Here is an 11,982-nt window from a genome sequence, read left to right on the forward strand (position 1 = left end):
TCCAGGTGTGTGGGGTGGGTCGAAGAGGAGGCATGACTGTTAGTCATGTGATAGCTTGGAGATGTAAACATTGGTTTAATGGCACGCTCTGTACGATGGAGTTATCGACACGTCCCTGTACTAAGAAGAGGATGAGAGTTGACCTCGACCCGTGAGGAACAGCATTGTGCAATAGAAGCCTTCCTACAGGCATTCTAGAGCCTTTAATCAGTTCTGCGGCCTATGAACAACAGTTGCTCCTTGCGCGCTCTCACAACCCAAGCTCTACAACTCACAACCACAGAGACAACGCCTCTATAGGCTGAACGCAACACTCCGCCGCCCACTTCGAGACTTTAGGCAAGGCCAATGCGATGTATAGCTAATGTACAATGGGCGCATATGTACATATTGGTGTCGTCCAGTTGGGCACGTGTGTACAGGTTGGAGGCGCAGTGAATCTGACGTGAGCGCGGATCCAGCTAATACGTCGTTAGTTGCTGGACTCACCAAGCGAGCGCGCTAACTGCAGACCGAGTAGGCACCGGCACTTCCTTGGCCTCTTGTTCGAGTGCTTCGAGGACCTTGGCCTGTACGACGGGGCTTGCGACGGCCTCCCTAACAGCCTGAGCGAGGGTGAAGACATGTGGATCCTCGAGCCCCATGTCACGCAAATGCGTAGCGAGGTTGATGACATAATCAGCGTTCCTCCCACTCTCTCCCTCGGCGCTGGCAATCTGTCGAACCATGCGCGGAAGAGCGTCAGGGCCGAGATAATGCTCGTTATCGGGGGCTGCAATGTAGGTGATACTCTCGATGGCTGGGCCCATGTTGTGGAGGGGGTTTGCGCAGACGGACGAGGCGCGGTGGAATGGCACTGAGATGCGGATGTAGCCGCCGCGCTCGCGGTGGTCGAGGTACGCCATGACCTCGTCTACGCGGTCGTGAGGGACACGGTACGCAAAGCCCCAGCACACCTCGCCGGGTTCTGGGACGAGTGTCACGACCCGTCCGAGAGATGTGGGAGTTCCGCGGTGGTCGGGCGATCCTTGCCAGAAGCGACGGGTATGGTTTGCCACGAAGGCGAGGGTGCGCTCGGCGTAGGGGAAGTCAGGGCGCCAGATTATGGAGCCGTAGCCGAAGATCCAGGTCATTGTGGGGGTTGGGATTGGGGATTGGGTGATGAGGAGGGGTGGGTTAGAGAGGAAGTGTGGGTGGCGAAGGGAGTGATGCCAAGTAGAGAGTCGAACAAGCCTAGATGGAGATGGATCTGTGCTGGGGCCGAATGTTTTATATCGACGTGTTGCGTGTCGCGGGTGGCGCAATGGCGTTACGCTGAACGCGTCGATCACAGCTCACGGGGTCACGAGGTCACGGGACGCGATTGCTGTGAATCCGAATCGGGAGGTTGTTTGTTGTTTTGGGGATGCGGGAGGAGATGGGAGATGCAAGGATGCGATGCAAGAATGCGAGATGAAGATGTTGAGATGTTCAAATGTAAGAGTCAAAGTTCTCTGAGAGTGAGGGAGAATCGTTGGGTGGCGAGTCAACGCTGATTAAGATTCAGGGCGGAGAAAGTGCGGCGCTTGGCCAGGTCCGAGGGTCCCGAAGGGTCGGAGGCTCAGAGGCTCCGAGTCTACGTCCGAGGCCGAGAGGCGATTCCGAAGGTAGTCACTCAGATCCCAAGACTGCCAGGGAGTTGAGAATGTCAACGAGCGAGTGGGTGCTTTATGTGCTTGTATGTAGGGATTGAGGTACCCAACAAGTCGAGCTGGTAGCGTGCTTGGTCGTCAACTGTGGAGCTCGTTGCGCACTGCAGATGGCGCAATCGGCCATCTCTCGTCACCTGTCACCTGCCCCGCCAAACCTGCCCCGCCACATGAACAAGTACACCTTTCTTCAATATACAAACATGCAATCCGTATGTCGCAATATACTCCCACTCCGGTGCTTATCCTCGTCGTCCGTCTCTCCTTAGATTCATTCCCGCTCAAATGCTAGACCCACAGGTGCTCCGCAGTGGTAATCACAATCGCGCGCGCCTCCCACGCGTCCGTCGCGTGCACCGGCGGCACGAGCCGAGATGATGGCAGACCAGTGCGCCGCTTAACCCACCCCGCGGCGACAAGTGCTTGGAGCACGTCCGACAACTCCATCCGGTCCAGTACCGTGGCGAGGCGCTGGCGAAGGTCGTGTTCAGTTAGGCCAGGACGCACGATTAGCTGGCCGAGCACAGCCTTCATGCAACGGTCCCACTCAAGCGGGATAACGTCGCCCCAGATGTCGACCCAGCGACGCGCAACGCACTCGACGCGTGGACACTGGTCGGGCCCGAAGAATTTGTCGCCCGGCTTGATGCGCGTCGTCCACCCGCCCCAGAACTCGCGCGCAACCACGTGCGCGTTGTCATATCCTGCCCAGAAGATACGCGGGTTGTCCTCAGCAGCCAGTGCGGCAAAGGCGCCGTCGATCTGGCTGACCGAAAGGCCCGTCTCGAGCTTGAGCCCGCCGGCCGTGATTCCGTCGGCGCTGGCAGCGACGATGGCGTCCATAACGCGCTGGACATGCTCCTGAGGGCCCGGCTTCACCAACCAAGGCGTCAACGGCGGGATTTCGAGAGGCGCCGGGGGAGACGGGAACCGTACAGCGTCCATCGACCCTCCGATCCGCTTAACGCGCATGTCCCACTCGAACGAGGCGTCGGCTGATGTCAGCTCAATCGGACATCTTCAGCTCACTCAGTGAACGCGTGTTGTATGCCAGCCGTTCCATGCCCAGAGCTGGCACCTCGTCCGCGTTGATGTCGATATCGAGCTGGCGTCAGCTGGATTCAGAAAAGGAAGCTCACCTCGTGGTTCGACACCATCTGCATGAACGTGGCCAGGTCGCCCGGGTGGCCCACCAAGGGCCACGTCATCTCGCCCTCCTCGAGCCTGGCCTGCATGCCACGGACCTGGCTCGGCACCTCGGGCGGCACAAAGCCCTCGGCTGTGTACAGCCAGCCGTTCGCGTACCCATACATGCGACCGGGCGTCTTCATCGAGTTGATGTTCTTGTTGAGCATGCCCTCGTTGACGAGGGCTGCGATCTGGGGCTCGTATTCGTCCTTGTAGTAGTTGCTCAGCAGCTGTGACGCAGCCTGCATATTGTACACAGCGTTAGGCGTGGACACGACCATCTGCGTGAGTTAGCTCCACAACACGTTGGATAACTCACCTTTATCGCGGCGCGGATGATTGAGGTCGTGCGGTCCACGGCCGAGTCAGGCTGCTGGCATGCGCGCGGCTCCTCCTCAACCACACTCGCGAGGCTGATGTTGTGTAACTTGCTCTCCTCGCTACCAGGTATATCGAGGATCTGGTCGAACGACGTGTTTGTCGCCTTGAGGTACTCCCACTCGTAGCTCTTGATGAGCTCCTTGGAGTCGCTGGGAAGCTCGGGTGCCTTGCCTTTGCCAGGTGGTGGAGCGGAAGACACCGGTAAACGTAGTAGCGCCTTGTTGATCTTGGTGCGCACAAAGTCGACATAGAGCTTCAGGTTGAAGTGGGTGATACTGCCGGGGTTGGGGTCCGGAAGAACGTCGCTGCCTTTGAACTCGTCAAGGATGTTGGCCACGGCATCCTCGAGCCGCTGGTAGTACGCCGCCTTGCCAGGAGGCTCGAGCAGCTTCTTGACCTTGGCGCGGAGAACCTGATCACCGATCATCGGGAAGATCTCCTTCATTGCTGCACGACCGCGCTGCTGAGTGCCACGGGCGCGAGCGCGAATGACGGCTTCACAGTCAAGGATGAGCTCCTCCTCTTCCTTTGTCCAGTGATGGCGGTATCGTCGGCCCTTCTCCTTCTCAACCTTGGGCAAGACCATCGGCTTGTAGTCCTTGGGCTTGGGCGGCCGCCCGCGACTCCGGCTAGGCTTGATGTGGTTGGTGCTGGCGCGAGTGAGACCGGGGTTGCGTCGAGGTGGAAGCTGGAAGCCGTTCTTGACGCGCACAAAGGATTCCATGATCGTAACGAGCTCTTGGTCACTGGTGATTTCACCAAGACGAGTCATCGGACGGTTACGAACAATGTAGTCGAGGAGCTCCTGGGTGACTTCGACGCCAACCTTGGCGGCAGCAGACTGCACACGCTGCTCATACACCTGGCGGGCGGCGCGGATGCGGTTCGCAAGTTCCTCGCGAATAGCGGCCTTCTCGATGTTGCGCTCCGAGCGCGTGTAGGTAGTTGTGGCCCGCGGGGTAGCCGGCCGGATCGGCCTCTCACCTGCCGCCATCAGTCGACCCCGACGCGCCAGGTAGGTCTCAACGTCCGAAGGCGTGATAGCCAGGTCGTACGCCAGTTTAGCCACCTCTTCCTTCGTCTTGACAGTACGAACACCGCGGTTGTCGATAGTCGCGTTGAGAGCCCGGCGCTGCCCGTCAAGAAGCTTGAGCTCGTCCTTCCACCTCCGCTTGGACAACAGTGCAGCACTCAGATTGACGGTCATGTCGAGGACACCGGTGACGACGGGTGCAAAAGGGAATGCAGGTACGTCGATACGAGTAAGGTGTGGCGTGTTAGCCTGGTGCGCGGCGTCCTTGATCATTCCCCACAGCTTCTCAGCTTGCTCCTCGTCGTGTGCAGGCATGAAGCCGAGAAGAGGAAGCGAAGCGTTCGCGACGTGGTACACTGGTGCGACATCGTGGAGGATGAAGTATGGTGCGGCAGTGGCGTCAGGTGCGCGCTCGTACGTTCGAGGGTGGTCCCCATTGACCTCGTCCAGCCGAACAGTGGCCACTCCCTCGTCACAAGGCTGTAGAGGCGTGAGGATCTGGAGGAACGACAGCATCGAGAATAACGTGCGAACGCTGTTGACCTTGGCGTTGTGCCACGACCGCCCGCTCATATTGGCGCGCTCAGCGATGTCCTGAGGTAAGTCCTTGAGTCTAATGTCGAGGTTCCCAGGCACTTGGGTCCACTGATACAACTCCTCATCCCACTTCTCGACGCGCACGATCCGGAGCCAGTCGCGTATGTGCAGCTCCTCGAACACGAGGGGCATGGCGAAAAGTCGTGGCGTCATGGACACTAAACTTGGCGCGTCCACATGGGCCGCCTCGGAGGAGAGAACCTTGAGGATGGCCTTGTGGAGCGCTTTGGTGCGGAGGTTGCGGCCGGTGAGGTAGCCGTACAAGTGTGCGCCCATTCCAGGTTCGCTGAGGAACGCCTCACGCTGAGTAAGGGGAGCCTTGCTCGGAGACTCGGTCTTGTCGTCGAGGTCGGCCGCCGAGAGGATGCTCGCGCGGCTCGGCTTCTTGTACATAGAGTACTGTAAGGCGACTCTGGACCTCGCAACTGGCTGAGGCGTCGACGGCTGCGAGCCAACAGTGTTCGCGAGCGAGTGGATGTAGGTGCTGACCGCAACCTCTGGCGTGCCGTCCGCAAACACGATCGTCTGTTTGACCCAGCGGCCGGTCGTGGTGGGCATGTTGGTGATACGCTCCTTAATGCGGCCGTCGTTAACCAAGATGCCGAGCACGCGCTTGAAGACCTTGCGGTCCATACCTGCAGGAACGACGGGAGCGAAAGGGTGGTCGGTGCCGGCCCACTTGTTGACCCAGTCCTTGTGCTCGTGATACAGTTTGTTGTCGGTCATGACGCCACCGCTGTCGATGAGACACTGGAGGAGCTCTTGTATCCTGCGCAGGGTGGCGACGTCAACACGGGTAAGGCGGCCCACTGGCTGCGGTTTCCTCTCGTGCTCATCAACCGCCACGAGGTCTGGCGTTGCTTCGATGCGGGCAGCAGGGGTAGCAATGTCGACGCCGGCAGGCGCAGCAGGGTTCAACGGTCCAGTCGGAGTAGCCTGGGCCTCTGTTAGTTCGGGACCCTCTCCGTCGGGAGCTGGTGTTATTGCGGCTGGAAGCTCTGCCGTTTCGGCAGCAAACGCAGCGCCTTGAGGGCCAGCAAATGCAGGCGCCGGCTCCTGGCCAGACAGTGCGTCAACGTCTATAGCATTGGGTGGTGTTGCAGCGGCAGCTCTGCTGGCCCGAGTAGAGCGTCTGGGCCCCTTGGCAGTCTCGGCCTCAACAGCCACGCTCTTATCAGCAGCATGAATGAGAGCCTTCTTGCCGCGGCGCGGCTTGGGTGGCGACTTCGCCTGAGGAGCGGGGACAGCTGCTTGAGAGACGGTGACGTCGATCGTAACGGCAGTGGACACTGCCGTCTGGTCCGAAGCGCTGGGTACTTCGATAGTTTCGGTCGGGCCTGTTGCTATTCCAGCGGGTTCGGAGGCCATCGCGACGTCAAGCAAGGCCCCAGCGACAGCCGCGTCTGCCTCGGCCGACGGACCAACGCCAACATGGACAGATTTGGGTTCCCGAACCAGTCCAACTGCGATCTCCATCGCGTCTGGGTCGATCGCGTCTTGTTCCGCAATGAGCTCGTCTATCTCGGCGCCTTCCTCCGGCTCGAAGTCAGGTGGTAATTCGGCCAGTGACTTCCTCATGGCAGCTTTTCTACGAGGCCGCTTTGAAGGCCCTGTCTCGTCTTCTGCTGGTATGCCCTCGGCCAGCACCTCGCCTTCCTCACCCTCGTCCTCACCCTCGTCCTCACCCTCGCCGGCCTTGCGCTTCTTCCCCTTGGGTGGGGCTTTACCTTTCGGCTTGGCCTTGCCTTTGCCGCGCTTCGCCGGGCCATAATGCTCAGGCGAGAGGCCGGCCGCTATCGCCTCTTCCGTGAGTGTCGGAGGCTCGCCAACGCCGGAATAGCCCTTGGGTGGGAGGCAGAGTACCCCGGCCTCCTTCACATAGATGAGTAACGGAGGAAGAGCCGGGGTTAACTTCAAGTCACCAAGGATCATGCGGTTGCGCGTGCCGTCCTCGTTGACGACGTATACGTATTTGCGCGGCCGCCCACGCTCCTGCACGTCGTTGTCGTACTTCGGCTGGCGGGGTGGTGCTTCGCGTTTCTGTTTCTTCTTCGGGACGGGGGCCGGGGACGCGGCGCGTTCGCTCTCTCCCTCCTGCTCCGGGGCAGCTTCCTCATCGTCCTCGGCGGCAGCCGCACGGGAACGCGTGGAGGCACGCGGTTTCCTCTTCCCGAGAGCCGGGGCTGGCGATTCTGACACCGTGGCCGACTTCCGCGGACCACGCTTGCGGCCTGCTCCACCGGAGTACGCGGATCCGACTGGTATTATACCAGCCGACAACGTCTCAATAGCCTTGTTGAGCTGGGTGCCGTTCTCGATGAACTTGCGGAACGAGACATCCGCCCAGTGTCCAGCAGCTGGTGGTATTGGTGGAGGGGTAACGACAATGCCCAGATGTGCCATGTGCCTGACGTAGTTGTCGATAGAGAAGAGGCGCAGGCGACGCTCCCGCTGGACCGACTCTATCACGCAGCGGATGGCCTTGTGCTTGAGATGTGGGGCGAGGAAGACGAGGTCGATACGATTGATGATATGTTCGAGGGTACGGCGGAAGATACCGCTCAGGCTGACGTAGAGGTCCTGCAATGTGCGGCCCTGCGGTCCAGACCTGTGGATCGAGTTGATGACCTGAGACTCGAGGCTGGCCGTCGCAATGGCACCCCCGTGGAAGTGGAACGACTCAGCGTACTCAGTCGCTGATGTTAGCTCTCCGGTAGAATTTCACAGCTCACCGATCATGGGCACCTCCTCGATCACCTGGATCTCCTCTACCTTCGCTGGCGGAACGTAGTCGGGGTTGAATTTTGTGAGGCGAAGACACGCACGTAGCGCGTTGCCTATGTCGACATACTCGACGATGCCCTCGTCGACCATCAGCGCAATATGGCGCTGCAGCTGACGGCGGTGGCGGTTCTTGTACCCCTGCGTGGGCCATCCAAGAACTTGGAGCAAGTGGTGGTTTCCAAGAAGATGATTCTTGAGTCCGGGGTGGTCAAGCACACGGATAAGGCGTTCGCGGGGTATATGTCCTGCGCCGAGCTCCATCTCCGAGAACGGCGCAAAGTTGAACCCAAGGTTCTCCACCTCGCCATCCTCCTCCGGCACGGCGGCGTCCTCGCCATCCTCCTCCTTGTGCTCCTCCTTGACTTCTGGTTCCTGGCTACTCTTGCGCATGTGAGCCCTGTAGTTGGGGTTCTGATCGAGGAACTTGCGGAAGACTAAGATGGACGTGTTGGCGCCGTGAAGGCTGGCGGGGATTTTTGCACACAGCCCGAGTTGCACTAGAACACGGATGTAGTGGAACACGCTCTTCTGGTTAGTCTGGGTGAGGGGTCCGAGCTCGAGTGCCGAGATACCCTTCTCACGCGACCGCGCCGAGAGTTGGAGGTAGGTGAAGATCATGGGGGTGATACGAGGTATCTGGAGTCAGCGGTACGAACGGGCGCGACAGCGCAATGATTGGGGGGACGTGGAGGAAGGTCGGCGTTGAGTTACGCACACGCTGGCGCGAGCCTGTAAGGCGATAGTACACCTCGTCGTCCACACACCGCATCCGCACGCGATCGGGATATCGCTCCGTCAGAGCGCGGAGGTCTGCCGTCTTCACGGGAGGGTCGGCGCCATCATCCTCGCCGAGGAAGGTGAGGAGATCGGTGCCCTCCGGAGTCGGGAAGGGGTTGGGGTCGGTGAGCGCATGTTCGGCCACGACGACCTGCACGAGCTTGTGCGAGGCAATGTGCGGCCAGAGGTGTGCAAAGTACGCGTCGTCGACCTTTGGATCGAGGGTGACCAGGTGCTTCTGAACGACCAGCGGGTCGGCACCTAGAGTCAGCGTTCCTTCTTCCGCTTCCGCATCCACCCGCCTGTCCGTGTTCATCATTTGCTCTCCGAAACCTTCGGCCACACGCCCATTAGGTCCTTGCGACGCGCTTCGGGCCCCGACGCCTCCCAGCAGAGACAATGTCTAAAGCCCAGCTCCTTCTCATCATTCCCGCTTCCTCTAGCCGTGACCACGCCCCCACGTTGGCCCGTCCACCCACCCCGCTCCTTTCCGCACCATGAAGGGCAGGCGCGTCAACATCAACATTGCTGGCCAGCCTCCACCGCCTGTCCTTTCATCCGACGTTCGAACCTTTCGCCCAGACTGCGCGCGCGGACTTTTGCGACGCGTCCGAAACCAAACTCACCCAGCACACCCTCGACGACGACGTAGTCGATGACTGCCTCGAGGAGCTCGTGAATCCTCATGCGGTCATTCAGAGCTTGATGGAGGCGAGTGTAGAGAAGCTGGAGGTGGTGGGGGAAGGTGGGAGAGAGCTGGGCGAGGGGTGGGTAGAAGTTGTGTGGAGAGAATCGAAACAGTGGCGAGCGAGGGAGCGGAATTTTGATCCCGTCTGGCGACAGTTCGATCCGCGTGGATGGCCAATTACATTTGGTTTCCAGTCACATGCCACTGTCTATTTGGGTGTGGCTTTGAGGTGGCACGATACCCGATATGCATCCACTTGGATCTTTCGTACCAATGCAGCTATCAGTGAGCCGCATACAGCTGGCTGCCTTGAATCCCTATACTCATGTGCACACTCGTAATCCAGTCCTTCTCATGCTTAACACCAACCACGTACTCGCCATCCCAAGACCCAACCCCAAAAATGACTGGCTGGCTGGCCCTTTCCGCTCCGTACTCACTGCTCTTTGACCGGCTACTCTTGAATCCTAAGCAGCTTCTAATGAGCAACCAAGACCTTGCCTAACTCTAAATTCAACCGGGCCCACCAGTGACCTCTAATCCTCACTATCTGAAGCTACTAGAGGCCACGGGCACCTCTAATTCCCAAATAGATATCGAATAGATACTAGAGGCCATGGGCACCTCTAATTCCCAAATAGATATCGAATAGATACTAGAGGCCATGGGCACCTCTAATTCCCAAATAGATAACTAATCAGACCAGAGAAGCAACCTTAGACCGAACCAGGGCGGAACACACACTGGAGTCAGCGGATACCAACTGGGGCCAGCCAGCCGCTCTCTAGCTTTCTGGGACGTACTGAAAGTTACACTGATGTGGGTCTGGCGTTTCGGGATTTGCCTTGGAGCCAGCTTTGTGGCCCTCTTTGCTGAGAGGGTGAGGTGGGAAGGGGATTGAGCCGATGTGTGTGGTGGCGGATGACGGTGTGGTAGCGAGCATAGGTGGGGTGTGAGCGAGGTGAGAGTGTGTGTGGACGACCTCCACCGGATGGCCTCAACCGATGTTTGGGGGGTGCGGCTACTTCCGGGCGTCAGACCTCTGCGTCAGTAACCCAACTACTCCCCGATCCGACGCGCAGCACAAGGGAAGAGAGGGAAAGTGCAGAACTGCAGACAAACTCGGAGCTGGGGGGAGCAGAAGCGCACAGCGGCGGTGATGGCATCATTTGCAGAGCACTATCAGGGTTTGAATTTGAGAATCCACCGGTTAGAGCTGTTAAAAGTAAAATAACGCCGGCGGATGATGCATAAAGTAGGGAATAAACTTTTCATCGGTCTGATCGTATAGTGGTTAGTACACAAGATTCTGAGGCATTTCGACTTGTTCTTGTAGCCTGGGTTCGATTCCCAGTCGGACCTGATCTTTTGTTGTCTGGCTCTTCTGTTTTTAGAGATGAAGGAAGGTGACACGGCGGATCTGCATCAACGCTACCAGGAGAGTGAGTCTCTGCCCCACTCCCAAGAATACCCGTTTTGTCGAGAGGGTCGATGGGGACCTCCTCACCGGATCACCGTACCGCCGTACTGTCGTTGCTGCTGACACGGCCCGCTAAGAACAGTACCAGTGACAGTGAATGAACCAGATCGCTCCAGACCAGCAGCCACTGCGCACAGAACTTGTCACATCCCCTATATTGCTACATTAAACGAGGTCCTGGGTCAAGATGGTGCGGTAGCGCACCGAGCCGTCCTCGACGGCCTGGATGGCCTTAGCCGCGTCCTTCATAGGCATAAGCTCGATCCAGGGCTTGACCTTCTGCTCCGCCGCGATCTCGAGCATACGGAGCGCCTCGGTACGGCACCCGATGTGGCTGGACCCGAGGGCGACTCCGCTGCCAGCCATGCTCTGGGACGTGATGTTCTTGATCCCCTCCTCAGGCATGCCGACAAACACGAACTTGCACCCGACGTCGAGGCAGGTGAGCAGCTCGTCGATGGGAAGGCTGCTGCTGCTCGCGCAGCAGATGATGACGTCGAACTCGCGGAAGTGTCCCTTCTCGAAGCCGGGGTCGGTGGCCACAAAGGCCTTGGCACCCATCTTGAGCGCGTCAGCCTTCTTGGCGTCAGAGCGGGAGAAGACGGTCACTTCTGCACCGAGGGCGACGCCGAAGAGAACGGCGTAGTGTCCCAGACCTCCGAGGCCGACGACACCGACCTTGGACCCCTTCTTCACGCCGTTACGGACGAGAGGAGAGAAGACGGTCAGGCCACCACAGAGCATCGAAGCCGCCTCGACCGAGGGGACAGCGTCGGGGATCGGGAAGACGAAGAGCTCCTGCGCGCGGATGTGGGTGCTGTATCCGCCCTGGTGCTCGGCGCCGCCGGGCCAAAGCGTGTTGTACCCGTGGACGGGGGTAGGGCAGTAGTTCTCTGCGTGTCAGCGCGAGTGAAGCGAGCGCAGGGAAGCGGGTGTAGTGAACGACGAGCGCTGTGCGGAGTCGAACCTTAAGGATAGGAATGGTAGGGACGTGGTCAACTCACCGTTGTCGTTCTTGCACCACTTGCAGTCGCCACATGACCCGACCTGCGCGCCAACACCAACCCTGTCGCCAACTTTGACCGAGGTAACGTCCTTGCCGATCTCGACGACCTTGCCGACGACCTCGTGACCCGTAACGACAAACTTGGTCTCCCAAGGCCCCCACCCGCCCGAGATGGTGTGGTGGTCAGACCCGCAAACACCACAGCACTCGACAGCGACAGTGATGCGGTCGTCGGCGAGCGGCTCGAGCTCGTACTCCTTAACTTGGAAGTCGAGGTAATTCTTGGGGTCGGTGACGGCGTACCCGCGAGCCATGTTATTGGTAGGAGCGGCCATTATTGAGATTGAGAAAACGAACGTA

General features: G+C 59.3%; 3 protein-coding genes across 3 annotated transcripts; all 3 read right to left on the reverse strand.

Annotated features, from left to right (window-relative positions):
- Window positions 1–194: 194 nt before the first annotated feature.
- Window positions 195–1,133, reverse strand: CcaverHIS019_0704040 (uncharacterized protein; the record flags this gene model as incomplete). Its single annotated transcript, XM_060603834.1, has 4 exons — window positions 195–201; window positions 388–440; window positions 490–501; window positions 531–1,133. 4 exons carry the CDS (start codon window positions 1,131–1,133, stop codon window positions 195–197), a joined length of 675 nt encoding a protein of 224 aa, XP_060460088.1.
- An 843-nt stretch (window positions 1,134–1,976) lies between these two features.
- CcaverHIS019_0704050 (uncharacterized protein) lies at window positions 1,977–9,135 on the reverse strand (the record flags this gene model as incomplete). The annotated part of the gene is made up of 7 exons (XM_060603835.1): window positions 1,977–2,683; window positions 2,718–2,793; window positions 2,828–3,157; window positions 3,196–7,583; window positions 7,620–8,307; window positions 8,387–8,709; window positions 9,075–9,135. 7 exons carry the CDS (start codon window positions 9,133–9,135, stop codon window positions 1,977–1,979), a joined length of 6,573 nt encoding a protein of 2,190 aa, XP_060460089.1.
- Window positions 9,136–10,781: 1,646 nt separating this feature from the next.
- Window positions 10,782–11,957, reverse strand: ADH6 (uncharacterized protein; the record flags this gene model as incomplete). Its single annotated transcript, XM_060603836.1, has 2 exons — window positions 10,782–11,509; window positions 11,621–11,957. 2 exons carry the CDS (start codon window positions 11,955–11,957, stop codon window positions 10,782–10,784), a joined length of 1,065 nt encoding a protein of 354 aa, XP_060460090.1.
- Window positions 11,958–11,982: the final 25 nt, after the last annotated feature.

This window comes from Cutaneotrichosporon cavernicola (genome assembly GCF_030864355.1).
Source record: "Cutaneotrichosporon cavernicola HIS019 DNA, chromosome: 7b".
In the NCBI taxonomy this organism is placed as follows: domain Eukaryota; kingdom Fungi; phylum Basidiomycota; class Tremellomycetes; order Trichosporonales; family Trichosporonaceae; genus Cutaneotrichosporon; species Cutaneotrichosporon cavernicola.